Source organism: Opisthocomus hoazin, chromosome 15 (genome assembly GCF_030867145.1).
Source record: "Opisthocomus hoazin isolate bOpiHoa1 chromosome 15, bOpiHoa1.hap1, whole genome shotgun sequence".
In the NCBI taxonomy this organism is placed as follows: domain Eukaryota; kingdom Metazoa; phylum Chordata; class Aves; order Opisthocomiformes; family Opisthocomidae; genus Opisthocomus; species Opisthocomus hoazin.
In genome coordinates this window covers 13767128-13781703 of record NC_134428.1, presented here as the reverse complement: position 1 = coordinate 13781703, position 14576 = coordinate 13767128, and the positions used below count along the sequence as shown (strand labels likewise).

At 68.4% G+C, this 14576-nt stretch overlaps 3 protein-coding genes across 5 annotated transcripts; 1 reads left to right on the top strand and 2 right to left on the bottom strand.

The window, feature by feature from the left end:
• Positions 1-82: 82 nt before the first annotated feature.
• Positions 83-2018, top strand: JMJD8 (jumonji domain containing 8). 2 transcript variants are annotated; one of them, XM_075437034.1, is made up of 9 exons: positions 83-202; positions 268-351; positions 514-562; positions 648-744; positions 837-905; positions 987-1106; positions 1203-1270; positions 1435-1569; positions 1729-2018. In XM_075437034.1, exons 1-9 carry the CDS (start codon positions 114-116, stop codon positions 1807-1809), a joined length of 792 nt encoding a protein of 263 aa, XP_075293149.1. In that variant the 5' UTR covers positions 83-113; the 3' UTR covers positions 1810-2018. The 2 variants fall into 2 exon arrangements, with proteins under 2 accessions (XP_075293149.1, XP_075293151.1); XM_075437036.1 differs by lacking the exon at positions 837-905.
• Positions 2019-2194: 176 nt separating this feature from the next.
• Positions 2195-6173, bottom strand: STUB1 (STIP1 homology and U-box containing protein 1). The gene is made up of 7 exons (XM_075437032.1): positions 5920-6173; positions 5118-5316; positions 4840-5005; positions 4591-4681; positions 3925-3981; positions 3631-3747; positions 2195-3206 (listed from the first exon to the last, which is right to left on the bottom strand). Exons 1-7 carry the CDS (start codon positions 6094-6096, stop codon positions 3081-3083), a joined length of 933 nt encoding a protein of 310 aa, XP_075293147.1. The 5' UTR covers positions 6097-6173; the 3' UTR covers positions 2195-3080.
• A 316-nt stretch (positions 6174-6489) lies between these two features.
• On the bottom strand, positions 6490-12422 carry RHBDL1 (rhomboid like 1). Of its 2 annotated transcripts, none has more exons than XM_075436476.1 (8): positions 12228-12422; positions 10206-10337; positions 9689-9913; positions 8770-8918; positions 8567-8679; positions 8194-8294; positions 7594-7654; positions 6490-7492 (listed from the first exon to the last, which is right to left on the bottom strand). In XM_075436476.1, the coding sequence occupies exons 1-8, from the start codon at positions 12264-12266 to the stop codon at positions 7221-7223; spliced, it is 1092 nt and encodes a 363-aa protein (XP_075292591.1). In that variant the 5' UTR covers positions 12267-12422; the 3' UTR covers positions 6490-7220. The 2 variants fall into 2 exon arrangements, with proteins under 2 accessions (XP_075292591.1, XP_075292590.1); XM_075436475.1 differs by having other exon boundaries at positions 10179-10337; positions 12228-12421.
• Between the last annotated feature and the right edge of the window lie 2154 nt (positions 12423-14576).

Here is a 14576-nt window from a genome sequence, read left to right as displayed (position 1 = left end):
TCCGTAGCGGAGCGCCCAGCCAATGGCAACGCGCGGCGTCAGCGCGGGCCGCGGTGCCTGCCGGGAAGAGTAGTCCACCGCGGGCCCTGTACCGGCGCCGGTCGCTCGCCCAGATGGCGGCGGCGCGACGGCTGCTCTCGCTGCTGCTGCCGCTGGCCTGGGCCTGGCCCGAGGGCTGCGCCGACCCGCTCGACGGCGGCTGGTAAGGGCGGGGGGGGAGCCGGTGGCGGTGCCGGTGGCGGTGCCGAGCGGAGCCTCCCGTTGCAGGCCGGCGGGCGCGGTGCCGGAGGAGGAGCGGTGCAGCGTGGAACGGGCCGACGCCTCCCTCACCTACTCCCTCTTCCTGCAGCGGTACGGGGGGGGGGGGGGGGCTCGGTGGGTCGGCCCCCGGGCTCGGTGGGTCGGGCCCCGGGCTCGGTGGGTCGGGCCCGGCCCCGGGGCTCGGTGGGTCGGCCCCGGTCCCGGTGCGCTCGCCCGTACGGGACCGCGCTAACCTCCCTCTCCCCCGTCCAGGTTCGCTTTCTCCCGGCCGGTCATCCTCCGCGGGGTCACGGACAACTCGGTGAGCACCGAGGGGGGGGGGGGATGTGGGGGGTGGGAGCACACCCGGGGGCTGCATCCCGACCCCGCCGCCCCCGTTCCCCCAGGCCTTCCGCGCCCTCTGCACCCGGGAGAAGCTGCTGGAGGCCTTCGGGGCCCGCCCGGTGCGGCTCAGCACGGCCAACACCTACTCCTACCGCAAAGGTGAGCGCTGGGGGTCGCAGGACACCCCCTCGGCGGGCAGGGTAGGGCTGGGGGGGGCTGCGGCGGCACCCCCAGCCCTGCCCTGCCCACAGTGGACGTGCCCTTCCGCTACTACGTGGAGCAGCTACTGGAGCCGCAGGACCCCGCCAAGCTGGGCAGTGGTGGGTAGCAGCATCCCCCCTCGCCGCAGCCCCCTCCTCACAGGCCTCATCCCCCCCCCCCATCTCGCCCCCCCCCCCCAGACACCCTCTACTTTTTCGGGGACAACAACGTGACGGAGTGGGGTCCCCTCTTCCAGCGGTACGTGCCTCCTCCCTTCAGCATCCCGGGCACCAGCCCTGCCTACAGCTTCGGGGTCGCAGGTGGGTGCCCCGGTGGCGGTGGGCAGCCCCCCCACCCTGGGGTGGGGGGCTGGACGGGGAGGTCTCCCCAGCACCGACACCCTGCTCCCACCGCAGGCTCAGGCTCCGGTGTTCCGTTCCACTGGCACGGCCCCGGTTACTCTGAGGTGATCTTTGGCAGGAAGGTGAGGATCGAGCCTTGAGGGGAGGTGTTTGGGGAGGGGAAGGGGGGGAAAAAAGACCCCCAACAGGTGTCCCCCGAACGTGGGGCTGAGCCTGAGGGAAATGGGGGGGGGGGGGGGGGGGTGTTGTGTCTGTTTCCCCCCACCCCCTCCCCGGTGTGTTCCAGCGCTGGTTTCTGTATCCACCGGAGAAAACACCCCACTTCCACCCCAACGAGACGACGCTGGCCTGGCTCCACCGCACGTACCCTGCGCTGCCGCCGGCCGAGCGCCCACTCGAGTGCACCCTTCGCCCCGGGGAGGTGAGGCCGGCCAGCCCCCACGTCACCCTGGGTCCCCTCGGGAGGGCGGAACGGCACCCAGCCCACCCATCCAGCACCCCCGGGGCTGCGGAGGGACGCAGGGTGTAGCCCCCAGCACCCATGGGATGCCCCGCCCCCCACCCCGCGCTCTCCTGGCAGGTCCTATTCTTCCCTGACCGCTGGTGGCACGCCACGCTCAACCTGGACACCAGTGTCTTCATCTCCACCTTCCTGGGGTAGAGCTGGGAAGGCCGAGGAGGACATGCTGCCGTCGTCCCAGCCCTGGTGCGAGCGTGCCGGGCCGGTGGCTCCAGCTCCTGCCGCCAGCAGCAACAGGCAGCGCCAGCGGTGTCCACTCAGCTACGGGTATCGGGACCAAGCGCCTGAAGACATTCTGTTTTTTACTCGTCTTTTCCCTCCCCCTTGGATTAAAGTTATTTTGCCATAGAGCCTCGTGTATCTGCTGCATCCCCGCTGCCACCCGAGGATGGGCAGGACAGACAGGACAGACAGGCTGGGTCATCGCAGGGGCGCAGGCAAACCCGCTTCTCGTGGGTTGGCACCGGTTCCCAAGCCAGGATGTGGCCTGCCCTGTGCAGAGATCACTGCTGTGAACCACTCCAGCTCTTTTTCCACATTTATTGCTGAAATTTTTTTTTATTATTATTTTTATATATGTTTTTGTTTGTATTTTTAATTGACATTGGCAATCTTCCAGAGGGCGCTCAAAAGCCAGGCAGGCTGTTGGCCGACCGAAACGCTGGTGTCAACAGCCGGCTGTGGATTTGTTTGTTGGTTTTTGTTTTGTTTTTAAAAGGGATTTCATTAAAAGGAAGAGGAACTTTAACCCGGGTGGTTGTTCGCAAGAAACCACGGTCCCGGCGGGCGAGGGGGCCGCACGAGCCAGCCCCTTCCAGCCCGGGGGCAGCAGTTTCCCGGGAAAAGCCGGAGGGCGAGTCGGCATCTGCAGCAGCAACGTTGGTCTCACCCCGGCAAGTGGCTGTTTACAGGAGCGAGGAGGACGCGACCCTGGCCAGGCGGGAGGTGGAAGGAGAAGGAAACAATTATGTGCAGGGGGAGGGGACCGGGCCAGGCCAGCACCAGGCGCTCATCCCGGTAAGCTCCTCACAGCACCTCCCCAGAGCAGGATGCGAGCTTCGGGAATTGTCAGCTGCCGTAGCCAAGGGGGACGCTGCTCTCCGGGTGATGAAGATGACAGTGAGACCTTCCAGGCCACCGCGACAAGCCAGCCTTCTCTGAACTGCCGGGCAGGTTTTCCTCCAAGCGCTGTGGTCTGCATGGAGCTGGTGGAGAGGGGCGCCCGGGGAGCCTCTGCGCTCACCCAGCCACTGCGGCTCCTCGGGGAGACGGCCGCTGGGTCTCCAGGCACCCGGAGTGGAGGGAGAACAGCCGGAGAGCGAGTAAGGCATGGTGCCAGCCCGGCGAGAGCTGTCTGTACCGCCGCGGCCAGGGGGGGGGTCCGGGTGGGCCAGCGCTGCCCCTTTGGCCCCTCAGTAATCCTCCACCCAGCCGTTCTCCGAGATGAAGGCGTCTATCACCTCCTTCATGGCAAGGTTGGGGATCAGCTGGTCCTGCGTCAGGGGACTCCGCGTCACCGGATCGAAATGACCCACGCGCTGCAAGGGAGGAGACGGCCGCGAACTGGTTACTCCACGCGCCTGGCCTCAGCCTCGGGGCACAGGCAGCCGCGAGGCCAGCGCCGTGCCGGCATCTGGGCCAACAGCATGGGGGAGAGGAGAGGAGAGGAGAGCGTTGTGGAGGGAGATCCCCCGCCACCCTCCCATGGTGCCTCCCAGCAGCATGAGAGCGGGTCAAGGCACAAGACCCCCTGCCAGCAGCCGCCTCCGCTTTAGGCAGGGCCCGGCAGCGCCCGCTGCCTTCCTGCCCGCTCCCCCACCTCCGCAGGGAGCCGCCCAGGCAGGTAACTGGGACTAAACCCAAGGAGGATTTTGAGCCCTTAGCTGGGCAGGCAGGAGACAGGCGGAGGAGGACAGCGGGCAAGGTCCTGGGAAGCCCCCGCTGCCCCCGAGCCAGTGGTACCTGGAGATGTTCCTCGATGTCCTTCCTGTCGTAGGTGATCCCACTGGGTGTGATGCAGGGCTCTCGCATCAGCTCAAAACTGATCTTCCCGCACAGGTAGTCGGGGATGTCCCGCTTCTGGCTCGAGAGAAGCAGAGCTGGGTCAGGAGAGGCTGGGCAAGCCCAGCATCCAAAAACAAAGGGCTGGGAGGCGGCGCCGGCTTGGAGGGGGAAGGGAGGAGATGGAAGAGGCGGTAGCGCGGAATAAAGCAGGTTTACGGTGAGAGACAGAAGCACACACTGGGGCACACTCACCTTCCTCTTCTCATCCACTTGAGAGAAGAGTTCGTCCATGTCCGCCAGGTACTTGTCCTGAAAGAGAAGGCCTTGAGGACGAGAGGACCGCGGTGTCCGGGGGCTACGCCTTCCCAGGGAGAGCCCTGAAGCCTCCCACCCTGTGGGTGCTGCGGCGGGCAGGAACCAGGCGGCAGGTTCTCGGTGGCCCCCCACCTTCACAGCCCCTGGCCAGCGCTCGCGTGGCTCCAGGCTGAACCGCGTGGCAGGAGTGATCCAGCTTAAAAATAACCTGCCTTCCTGGGGCTATTTTTATCTTGAGATTAGTCCGCCGGGCCGAGCCAGCACCCAGACCCACATGTGGCCGGGAGCCACGCGCGTTGCACAGCCCTCGGAGAGCAACAGGTACAGCGGCTGGGGGAGCACAAACAGGTGTCCCCGCTGCCAGCTGCCCTAGGCTGGGGCAGGAGGTGACACAGCAGCGGCACCGTCACAGGGAGGGGACAGGAAAACCCCACAACAGCAGCCTGAGCTGCAAAAATGAAGGCCGGGAAGCCGTGCTTTGCCCTGGGGGCCTCCCGCCTTTCGCCTGCGCGGCCGCAGCAGAGCTCGGCGCTGAGGGTGGGACGAGGAAGCCGAGGGCTCGGCTCGTACCCTCCGCGAGCAGCCCTGGCACCCCCCGCTCACGTGTTTGGCCTCGATGCTGGCCAGCTGAACTCGGCTCCGGCTCTCGTCTGCGTTTTCTTCCTGCTGAGTCTTTCGGCATTCGGCCAGCTCCCTAGGACAGAGCAGGGAGGTCAGGAGGGCCTATCGCACCCTTCCCTGCCACGGGGCTCTGTCTGCGCCTCCAGAAAAGCAGAGGCACCGTACAGGGAGCTGCAAAAGCTTCCTGACACTAAAAAGGCCTTCACAGGAGCCGCCGTCGCCCTGCGTTACCTCTCCTTCTCCGCCATGATCAGCTTGGTCAGGTAGGAGTGCAGCTCGTTCTCCTGGTTGATCCGCTTCTCCTCGATGCTGTTCCAGCGCTTCTTCTTGGCGATGCGCAGCGCGCTGGGGATGTCGTCCCCGAAATTCAGCCGCTGTTCCTTGGCGAGGTTGTAGGCTGGGGAGGGAAAGGGCATCTCAGAGCCGGCACCGGCTTCCTTCTCGCCATCCCCGGCCCTTTCCCGGCGGACAAGGCAGGAGGGGGGAACACGGGCCCCGTGCCCGCTCACCTCTCTGCAGGTTGGCGATGGCCTCGTCGTAGTTCTCCATCTCCATCTGGCACTGGCCCAGGAAGAAGTGAGCCTTCACCGACTGGCCGTCCAGCTCCAGGGCTCGCTTGCAGTCCGCCAGCGCCTTGTCGTGCTGCTGCATCTTCAGGTAGCACAGGGCTCGGTTGGTGTAGTAGACGGCCACCAAGGGGTTGCGGTTCTGCAAGGCGAGACCCATGTTACAGCCGGTGACGGCAGCCGCGGGCAAGACGTGGTGACAAGAGGGTGACAACTGGGTGACTGGGTGAGCCGGCTGCGCAAGGCCATTGCCCTGGGGAGAGCTGGAGCACCGGCACCGAGCTTGCACTGGGCAGGAGCTGCCGGGACGGTGCGGGGACAAGGTGGGGCCAGTCCCCATGGGGCAGCCTGTGTCCCCTCCACCAAGCCCTGGCTGGAGGGGCTGGAGCCCTCTGCCCCGCGACAGGTCTGCCACCAAACCCCCCCCCGGGGGCTGGGGCAGGGTCGGGGGGGCAGGCCCGAACTGGGGCCACCCTGGGGGGGAGACAGAGGAGGACCCAGCTGGGAGTCCGGTGCTGGGTGCCCAAGCCCAGGGAGGGGGTCGGGGCCAGGCCCGGGGGGGGCAGGCCAGGCCCGGAGGCGGGGGCCGGGCCCGGGGGTGGTGGTCTCGGCCGGCGGGGGGGGGGGGCCGGGGCCGGTCCCCGGGAGAGGCCAGGCCCCGGGGAGGGGGGTCCAGGCCCAGGGGGCGGGGTCCCGTCCCGGGGGTCGGTCCCAGCCCGGGGTGGGGGATGCCGCCGGGACTCACGATGGCGCGGCCGTAGCAGGCGGCGGCCTCCGGGTACTTGCGGCCGCCGAAGAGCCGGTTTCCCTGCTCCTTGTGCTCCTGCGCGCTGTGGCTCTTCTCGGGGCTGCCGCCCCCCGCGCCCGGCCCCGCCGCCCCGGGCCCCGCCGCGCCGCTCTCCCGCTCCTCCTTCCCCTTCATGACCCGGCCCGGCCCGGCCCGGCCCGCTGGGGCCGGCGGCTCCGTTGGCTCCGGCCGCGCACTGCGACAGCCGCCGCCGCTTCCGGGGCCGGGCCGCCGCGGGGGCGGGGCCAAGGGCCGGAGGGGCGGGGCCTGGCGAGCGGAGGGGCGGGGTCTGGCGACCGGAGGGGCGGGGCGCGGGTGAGGTTTGTAGAGCTGGGGGGGGCGGCGGGGGGGGTGAGGAGCTGGATTGGGGCGCACACCCCACCCACCCCCCCCCACACCCCCCGCTGCCAGCCAGCCCCGGCGCCCCCATTTAATCAGCAGGGATGGGTGGGGGCCCCCCCGGACACCCCCAAAATCCCCGCGCGTGTGTGTGTCCCCCCCCCCGAGAGAGGCAGGCCCGGGCAGTGTGCAAAATATTTATTTATACTCCAAAAAGATCGGGGGGGCGGGAGAGGGGGAGGGGGTCGGAGCGGGCCCCCCCCCGCGCCCCCATCCCGGGGCGAGCCCCCCGCCGCGGGGAGGGCGGCTGGCGGCGGAGCGGGGGGGCCAGGGCGCTGGGGTTGAGGGGGGGGTCGGAGGGGTCGGGGCTGCCGAAACGAGTTGAGCCGGGCTCAGCCGCGCTCCCCCCGTCTGACGCTTGGTTTATATTTTTTTTTTGTCCCTCTCTCTCTTCTTTATTTATATTTATTTTGGCATAGAAAAATAAATCGCTCCTATTTTGGCACCAGTCCTTCGTGTGAAAGTGCGGGTCCGGGGGGGAGGGGCAAAGAGTCGGCCCCCCACCCTGGGAAAGGGGTACGGGAGCGAGCAGGGGGGGTGGGGGGTGGGGGGGGTGCGTGTCCCTGCTCTGCTCCTTCCCGGGGCACACCCTGAGCCCCCGGGGGGGGGAGGGTAGCGATGCCGGGGCAGGGCTGAAGCATCCTGAGGGGGGGGCACAGCGGGGGGGGTTGCCAGGGCACATTTGGGGGGATGTAGCCCACGGAGGGGGAGGGGGGCAGCGCGCTCGCTAGCACCGAGGGGGCAGGCGGGCAGGGGGGTGGCCTGTCCCCATGTCACGCGTGGGTCCCCCCCCAGCTCCACCGGGGCTCAGCCAGCGATCGAGAGAAAATTAAAAGGGCTGGGGTGCGTGGGGGGGGGGGTTATGGCGGGGAGGGGATCTGTGCCCCCAGCAGGTCGTAGGCGAAGATGTTCCAGAAGACAGCGAAGAGGAGGAAGGTGCCGTAGGAGAGGAGCAGCACCCACCAGCCGCACTGGTCCTGCAGGCTCTCCTCGTAGCTGCGCAGGATGGTCAGCCCCATGCTGATGCCCACGATGGCCCCTGCCAAGTGGGCCATGAAGCTGGGCTGGGGGCCCGAGGCCGGCAGCGGCGGGGAGAAGCGGAGCCAGACGGCGCGGCCCACCTCGGAGCTCACTGGAGGGCAGAGCCGGGAGGTGCTCAGCACCCCCCCACCTCCCCTCCCCAGCCCCCCCACCGTGGGCACCCCCGGGATGGGGGCACAGCCGGGTACTCACTGCACACCAGCGCCAGCACCATCCGCAGCAGCTTATAGGGGCAGCGCATCCCGGCCCAGTTCTGCAGGTGGATAGACGGATGGATGGATGGACAGACGGATGGACGATGGCCCGGCACCTCAGTGTGCCCCAGAGCGGCTGTGCCCTGTCCCCACAGAGCCCCCCCCTCCCCATGTCCCCGCTCCTCCCACCCACACCCACCCTGTGATGCCACCCCAAGCTGCTCCCCGTGATGGTGCCCACCCTATGATGCCACCCCACAGCAACCCCCTCCACACCACACTGCCCACCCACCCCATGATGCCACCCTACAGCATCCCCCCCACACCATGCTGCCCGCCCACCCCCACTGCCATCCCACAGCATCCCCCTCCCATCACATCACACCACGCCACCCACCCTGAATGCCACCCACCCCCACTGCCATCCCATGGCATCACCCCCCCCTCCATCATGTCACATCACACCACCCACCCTGAACGCCACCCACCCCCACTGCCACCCCACGGCATCCCCCCCAACGTCACCCCATGCTGCCCACCCTCCAACACCACCCAATGGCACCCCCCCGCGTGCCCCCCCGTGCCCGGCAGCGCTGACCATGACGACGTTGGCGAGGTGGGCCGAGCAGAGTGCGTAGACCCCCCCCGAGCCCCCGACCAGGGGGGCCCGCATGTCCGTGATGGAGACAGTGAGGGAGCCTGCGGGCACAGGCAGGGCTCAGCGTGGGGCCTCGCACCTCCCCCCATAGCATTAATTAATTACTGTCTACATTCATTAATTACAGGCTGCATTGCCCCCCAGCCCCCCGGGGCAAGCAGTGCAGAGTGGTACCCAGAGGCCAAGAGCAGGTGCTGAGCAAAGCCCCGCATCCCCATCAAACTTGGGGCACGCACCCCCACACCCTCCCCGGGGCTGGTGACGGGGACCGATGGGGACAGACCCCCCCCCACCCCCCCGGGCACCCACCCACCTGCCAGGACACCGGCCAGGTAGAGGAAGCTGATGCGCAGGATGCCGTGCACCATCTCCAGGGGCACCCCGATCATCAGCTGCAGGAGGGCGTTGAACCCCAGCTGCTCCAGCCTGCCCGGGCACAGGAGTGGGACACGCCGTGGCTCAGCTCACGCAGCCCCCCCCATGTCCCTGTTCCACCTCCCCCCGGCAGGAACCTACCCCACGTGCATGAACATGTAGGTGAGGAAGCGCCAGGCGCGTGCCCGGTGCCCGGGGTGGTAGACCAAGGGGCTCTTCATGTACTCGGGGTGGTAGGTCTGCAGCACCCACTTGTTCAGCCGGGCCCCGTAGCAGAGGAACACAATGATCTGTGTCAAACCCCAAGGTGGTCAGCCCTGGCACTGCTGAGACCCCCCTGCTCCTGTTCCTTTGCCTTGGGGCAGGGTCACCCGGCCCCTCTGCGCCAGGTCTGAACCCCCCATGGCCACCAGGATGTCAGCTGGGAGCACCCATCCCCACAAGCCTGGGTCTGAGTCCCCCGTACGGGCACGAGGACATCACAGCTGGGGTCCGAGACCCTATACGAGCACTGGCACATCACAACAAGTGTCACCCGTCCCCTCTGCCCCAGGTCTGAGCACCCCCATGGGCATCGGGACATTGCAGCCAGCGTCACCCATCCCCTCTGCCTGGGTCTGAGGCCATGACCCCCATGGCCACTGGCATGTCACAACTGGTGTCACCCATCCCCTCCACCCTGGGTCAAAGACCCCTCTATAGGTGCTAGGACATCACAACCAGGGTCACCTGTCCCTTCTGCCCTTGGTCTGAGCCCTCCATGGCCACCAGGACATCACAACCAGGGTCACCTGTCCCCTCTACCCTGGGTCTGAGCTCTCCATGGCCACTGGCACATCACAACTGGTATCACCCATCCCCTCCACCCTGGGTCAAAGACCCCCATATAGGCACTAGGACATCACAACTGGGGTCACTCATCCCCTCTGCCATCAGTCTGAGCCCTCCATGGCCACTGGGACATCACAACCAGGGTAACCTGGTCCCCCCACCCCAGGTCTGACACCCCCTGGGTACTGGGACACTTCAGCCAGGCTCAGCCCTGGTGCCAGCCCCGTACCTGGGTGAGGGTGACGACCGCCATGAAGATGGGAGGTGGGCACGTGCGGTGCTGGTAGAAGTACCAGCGCCGGTCCATCTCGCAGGGCAGGATCTCGTAGGCCACGTAGCGGACGAAGCGCTTGTAGAAGCCCAGGCCGGTCTCGTCCAGCAGCACGTCGCGGGGCAGGGCTCGCTGCCCGTTGGCGATGGCGCGCTTGAAGCTGCTCGAGCGCTTGCTGCTGATCTGTGGAGAGAGTTGGTGCCCGCGGGGGCCGCAGGGGCAGCTCGGGGCGGCGGGCTTGTGAACACCCCCTGCCCCGTGCCACAGCCCAGTGCGGCCAGCTGGACAAGCCACCCCAAGGCAGTGCCGTCATCCCATGCCAGGAGACCCACTGGTGACCACTGGTGTCTACCCCCCTCCCCAGGGGCACAGAGAAGCGCCCAGTGCCCACTCCATGCTGGCACCCGGCCGCTCCCCCCCCATCCCCATGGCCCCCCCCGGCACTGACCAGGTCTACCAGCTCCTGATAGCAGACCTGGCCCTCGTCGTTGCCCTGCGCCAGGGCCACCAGCATGTCCAGCTTGGCGGGGTCCAGGGGCAGCTCATGGCTGTGCACGAGGCTGGCGAAGGTCTCCACCCCGATGAAGCCGGTGTTTTCGGGGTCGAGCTGCGGGGCACGGCACAGGGCATCACCGGGATGCTGGGGTTACATCTCCCCAGTTGGCCGGGGGGAGACCGTCTGGTGCCCCTCACCCTGGCCTCGGGCCTGGCAGTGCCGTGCCCTGTTCCGTGACTCCAGCCCCTGCCTCCGCGAGGGAGGCTACAACCCGCGACGTGTGGGTGCCCGGTGCCACGCGGGTGCCCCCGTGCCGTGCCGGCGTCCCCGTCCCCGTCTCCCCACGGCGCAGCCAACACTCTCCCACTCAGTTATTTCTCGCCGCCAGCAGCCTGCCAGCCAGGAAGCCACGAAGCTAAACACACGCGCAGCCCTGGCACCAGCCTCCTCCTCCTCCTCCTCCTCCTCCCGCTCCTCCCGCGTGCCCTCGCCGCTGGGCGCTGGGCTCTGCCATGCCGAGAACCCCTGCGCCATGCCCGGGCACCCCGCACTGTCAGGCACCCTGCACCGTCGGGCACCCGACGTGGTCCTGCTTGTGGAGACGGGGAGCCCAGGGTGACACGAGGAGGACGGAGACGGGGAGAGGGCCCTGGTGGCCGGGGCACAGCTCGAGCCCTGCCCAGGGTGACCGGGAACCCGCGTCCCGCGAATCACGCTGGGAAGTGCTGGGTTTGCTCCTTCCTTTGCCGGGGAATGAAGCGCAGGAGAGGGAACCGGTCCTCGTGGGACCGGCATGGGATCGTACCCCCACCCCAGCGCGCACCCTGTCCCTCCGAGCCCGGCAGGGAACAGCCAAAGCCCGCGTCCCGAGGGGTGTCCGGCTGCCCACAGCCCCTGCCCGAGGCGGGGAGCAGGGTGCAGGGTGCAGGCCGTGCCCAGGGGAGCAGCCCCAAGCTGTCGGTGTGCGGCAGCACCCCAATGCCACCCATCCCCTGCACCCCACGGGCCACACATGCTGCCCCACGGGTACCACGCGTGTGTGCTGCGCTGGGACATGGCACACGTCGAGCTCACCAGCCCCTGGCGAGTCCCAGCAGCCACCAGAAGCCCCTCTCTGCTTTTGGGGTTCATCTCCCCCCCTGCCCCAGCATCCCCAGCCCACCCAGCCGCTCAGCCCTGTCGGGGTCTCCCAGGTCCTGCTCTCGCCTGGGGAAGGTGCTGCTCGTCCCCGAAGGGCTCGGAGCCACGCGGAGCCCCAGCACCTGATGGCGGGGTGACACGGGGGGAGGCCAGGACTCGGCCAAGGTCACGGAGCCAGCCGGGGTTGAGGGGGGACCGTTAATACTCCTGACGCCCCATAAATTCCCTCCCTGACCCCAGGGGACAGCCGCCGGCTCGGCCGGGGCTGGGTGGGGATGGAGGGACAAGGTGGCTGAGCTCCGGGCAGTGACAGGGTCGGGGTGCAGCGGGTGTAAACACACCGGGGCCCGATCCCTGCCAGACCCCCGCTCCGCAGCATCAACGCTCCACGGCCTGATCCTGCAATCAGGTCACGAGGCTGGATGCAGCCCCCCGCGAAAGCGCGCGAGCCCCAGCCTCACCGGGGTGGCCGAACGTCACTCCAGCCCCTGGGCCTTCATCCCGCGCTCAGCGCTGGGGGCTTGGCACGCCGCGGGAGCCCGGGGTCGGCTGCCCAGCACCCCCCGTCCTTGTGGGTGCAGCCGGCCAGGATCCGGCCCGGGGCAGGCGACGCGGGGAGGGCTGGGGCGAGAAGGAGGAGGAGGAGGCCACAAGTGAGCTGAGTTGCGCGGTCTCAGCGGCGCAAGGTTGAGGGGGTGTCGGGTCCCCCGTGGCAGCTCACCGGGGGGGCAGCGGGCGCGGTGGGCGCCCTGGGCGGGCAGCCCTGCCCTATGCGTGCGAGCATCCTCCCCGGCAGCGCTGCCCGGTGCGCGGCGGCCCCTCCCGGAGCGCAGCCCGGTGCCCCCCCCGCCCCGGTCTCACCTGCTCCTGGATGAGCTGGAGCAGGGAGCTCCTGTCCATGCACCCGGCTGGCGGCGGGCTCCGCCGCTCCCCCGCGCCCGGGGCCGGCGAACCGGGCAGGGGAGCGGCGCGGGCGGCGGAGGGGGCGGGGGGGGAGGCTCTCCCCGCCAGCCCCGCGTTGCGGCGGGCCCGGGAGCGAGCGGCGAGCGGCGGGGCCGGGAGCCGCCGATGGCAGCGGGGCGGCGGCGGCGGCGGCGGCGGCGGGGGGGGGGGGGGGGGGGGCGGGGGCGGGAGCGGAGTCGCGCGGAGCCGCCCCCGCCGCAGCGTGCGGCGCAGCGCCCCCCGGCTCCCCGCTCCCCCACACACCCGCCGCCGCCGCGCGGGGAACCGGGCCCCGCCCCGCCCCGCCCCGCCGGCAGCCCCGGCCCCGCACCCCGAGACGCGGGGAGGGGGCCCGCACCGCGCAGCGGCAGCACGGGACGGTGCCTGCAGCCCAGTACGGGTACCCGCATCCCAGTATGGGTAGCCACATCCCAGTACGGTACCTGCATCCCGGTCTGATACTCACATCCCAGCATGGTACCCACATCCCAGTACCGGTACCCATATCCCAGTACGGTACCTGCATCCCAATATGGTACCCGCATCCCAGTACGGTACCTGCATCCCAGTACGGTACCTGCATCCCAGTAGTGGCACCCACATCCTGGTAGGGTACCTGCATCCCGGTATGGTACCTGTATCTCAGTACTGATACCTGTGTCCCAGTGTGATACTCGTATACCAGTTTGGTACCCGCATCCCAGTACTGGCACCTACATCCTATTGTGATACTCACATCCCAGTATGGTACCTGCATCCCAGTATGGGTACCCACATCCCACTGTGATACCCACATCCCAATACAGTATCTGCATCCCAGTATGGCACCTGTATCCCAATACTGGTACCCACATCCCACTGTGATACTCACATCCCAGTGTGGTATCTGCATCCCAGTATGGTACTCACATTCCAGTACTGGTACCTGTATCCCAGTATGGTACCTACATCCCAGTACAGCACCTGCATCCCTGTACTGGTACCCACATCCTGGTACTGGAACTTGCATTCCATTCACAGCACCGGCATCCCAGTATGAGTACAAGTATTCCAGTACAGTTACCCACATCCTGGTACCGTACCTGCATCCCAGTATGGTACCTGCATCCCAGTACGGTACCTGCACCCTGCTGCAGGTTTCTGCATCCCACTACAGCACCTGCATCTCGCTGCAGGAATCCGTATCCTGGTTCGTTACCTGCATCCCAGTATGGGTACCAGCATCCCAGTACGGGTACCTGCGTCCCAGCGCCGGGTACCTGCCGGCCCTGGCACCCCATCCATGACGTGCACAGCGGCACCCGTGCCAGGTCAGCTGCCCCCAGGCCGCCCACAAGGCCGCGTGTCCCCAAGACCCAGCGCTGGCATCGTCCCCGTGCCCCAGGCCGCAGCTCAGCCCTGCGGCGAGTGCCAGGGCAGCTCTGGGCTTTGCAGCCCTGCCGTGGCACGGCGCTGTCCCCCGCCGGGGCCGAGGGGCTGGTTGGCAGCAGGCAGGTCACAGGCCGGCGATACAGCGGCGATGCCAGCTGGCACGGGGCAGGCAGACGCCGGGCAGCGGGGCGATGCCCAGGCTCCTTCCTTGGGGATATGTGCGGCCATGGTGAGCTCCCGCAGCCCTGCCGCCTGCATCCCCTGCCCCACGCCTGGCCCGGCACGGCGCGCGTGGCCCCGGCACGCCGGCACTATTAATACGCGCCGCGGCACGTGGGCCTGCTGCTCCCGCAGGGCCCAGCCTGGTTTGGGCTCACCAGGGAGCACCGGCGTGTCCCGTCCACCTTGGCATCGCCTCCTCCGCCCTGCCCAGTGGTACCGGCCGTGCTGCCTCGCTGTCCCTCCCAGATGCCCCAGTTTGCCATGGAGAAGGGTCTCCTCTCCCACCCCAGCAGCCCAGAGGGACCCCCTCACATACAGGGGAGCAGCCTGGTCCCGTCCAGCCCCAGAGAGGTGCTGGGAAAAGCCTCTTCCCCATCCGCGCCTGCGGCTGAGCCTGCAAAGACGGAAACAGCCAAGGGAGAAGCTGCCACGGGGCCAGGGGAGCGGGCAGGGGAGGTGGCACGGCCCCGGGAGCTGCAGGCGTGAGAGGGGATAGCGGCTGCAGAGAAGCGGGGAGCCCCTCACCCCCCGTGGGGACGTGAACACAGAACCACGGCTCCCAGGGGCAGCCGAGCCTGCCGCAGTGACACCGGGACCTGCTGCCTCCCGCCCCGTCTCTCCCCACCGGCTGGCACTTGTTGCAGAGGCTTCCATGTCCCCAAGCGCCAAGGAGCC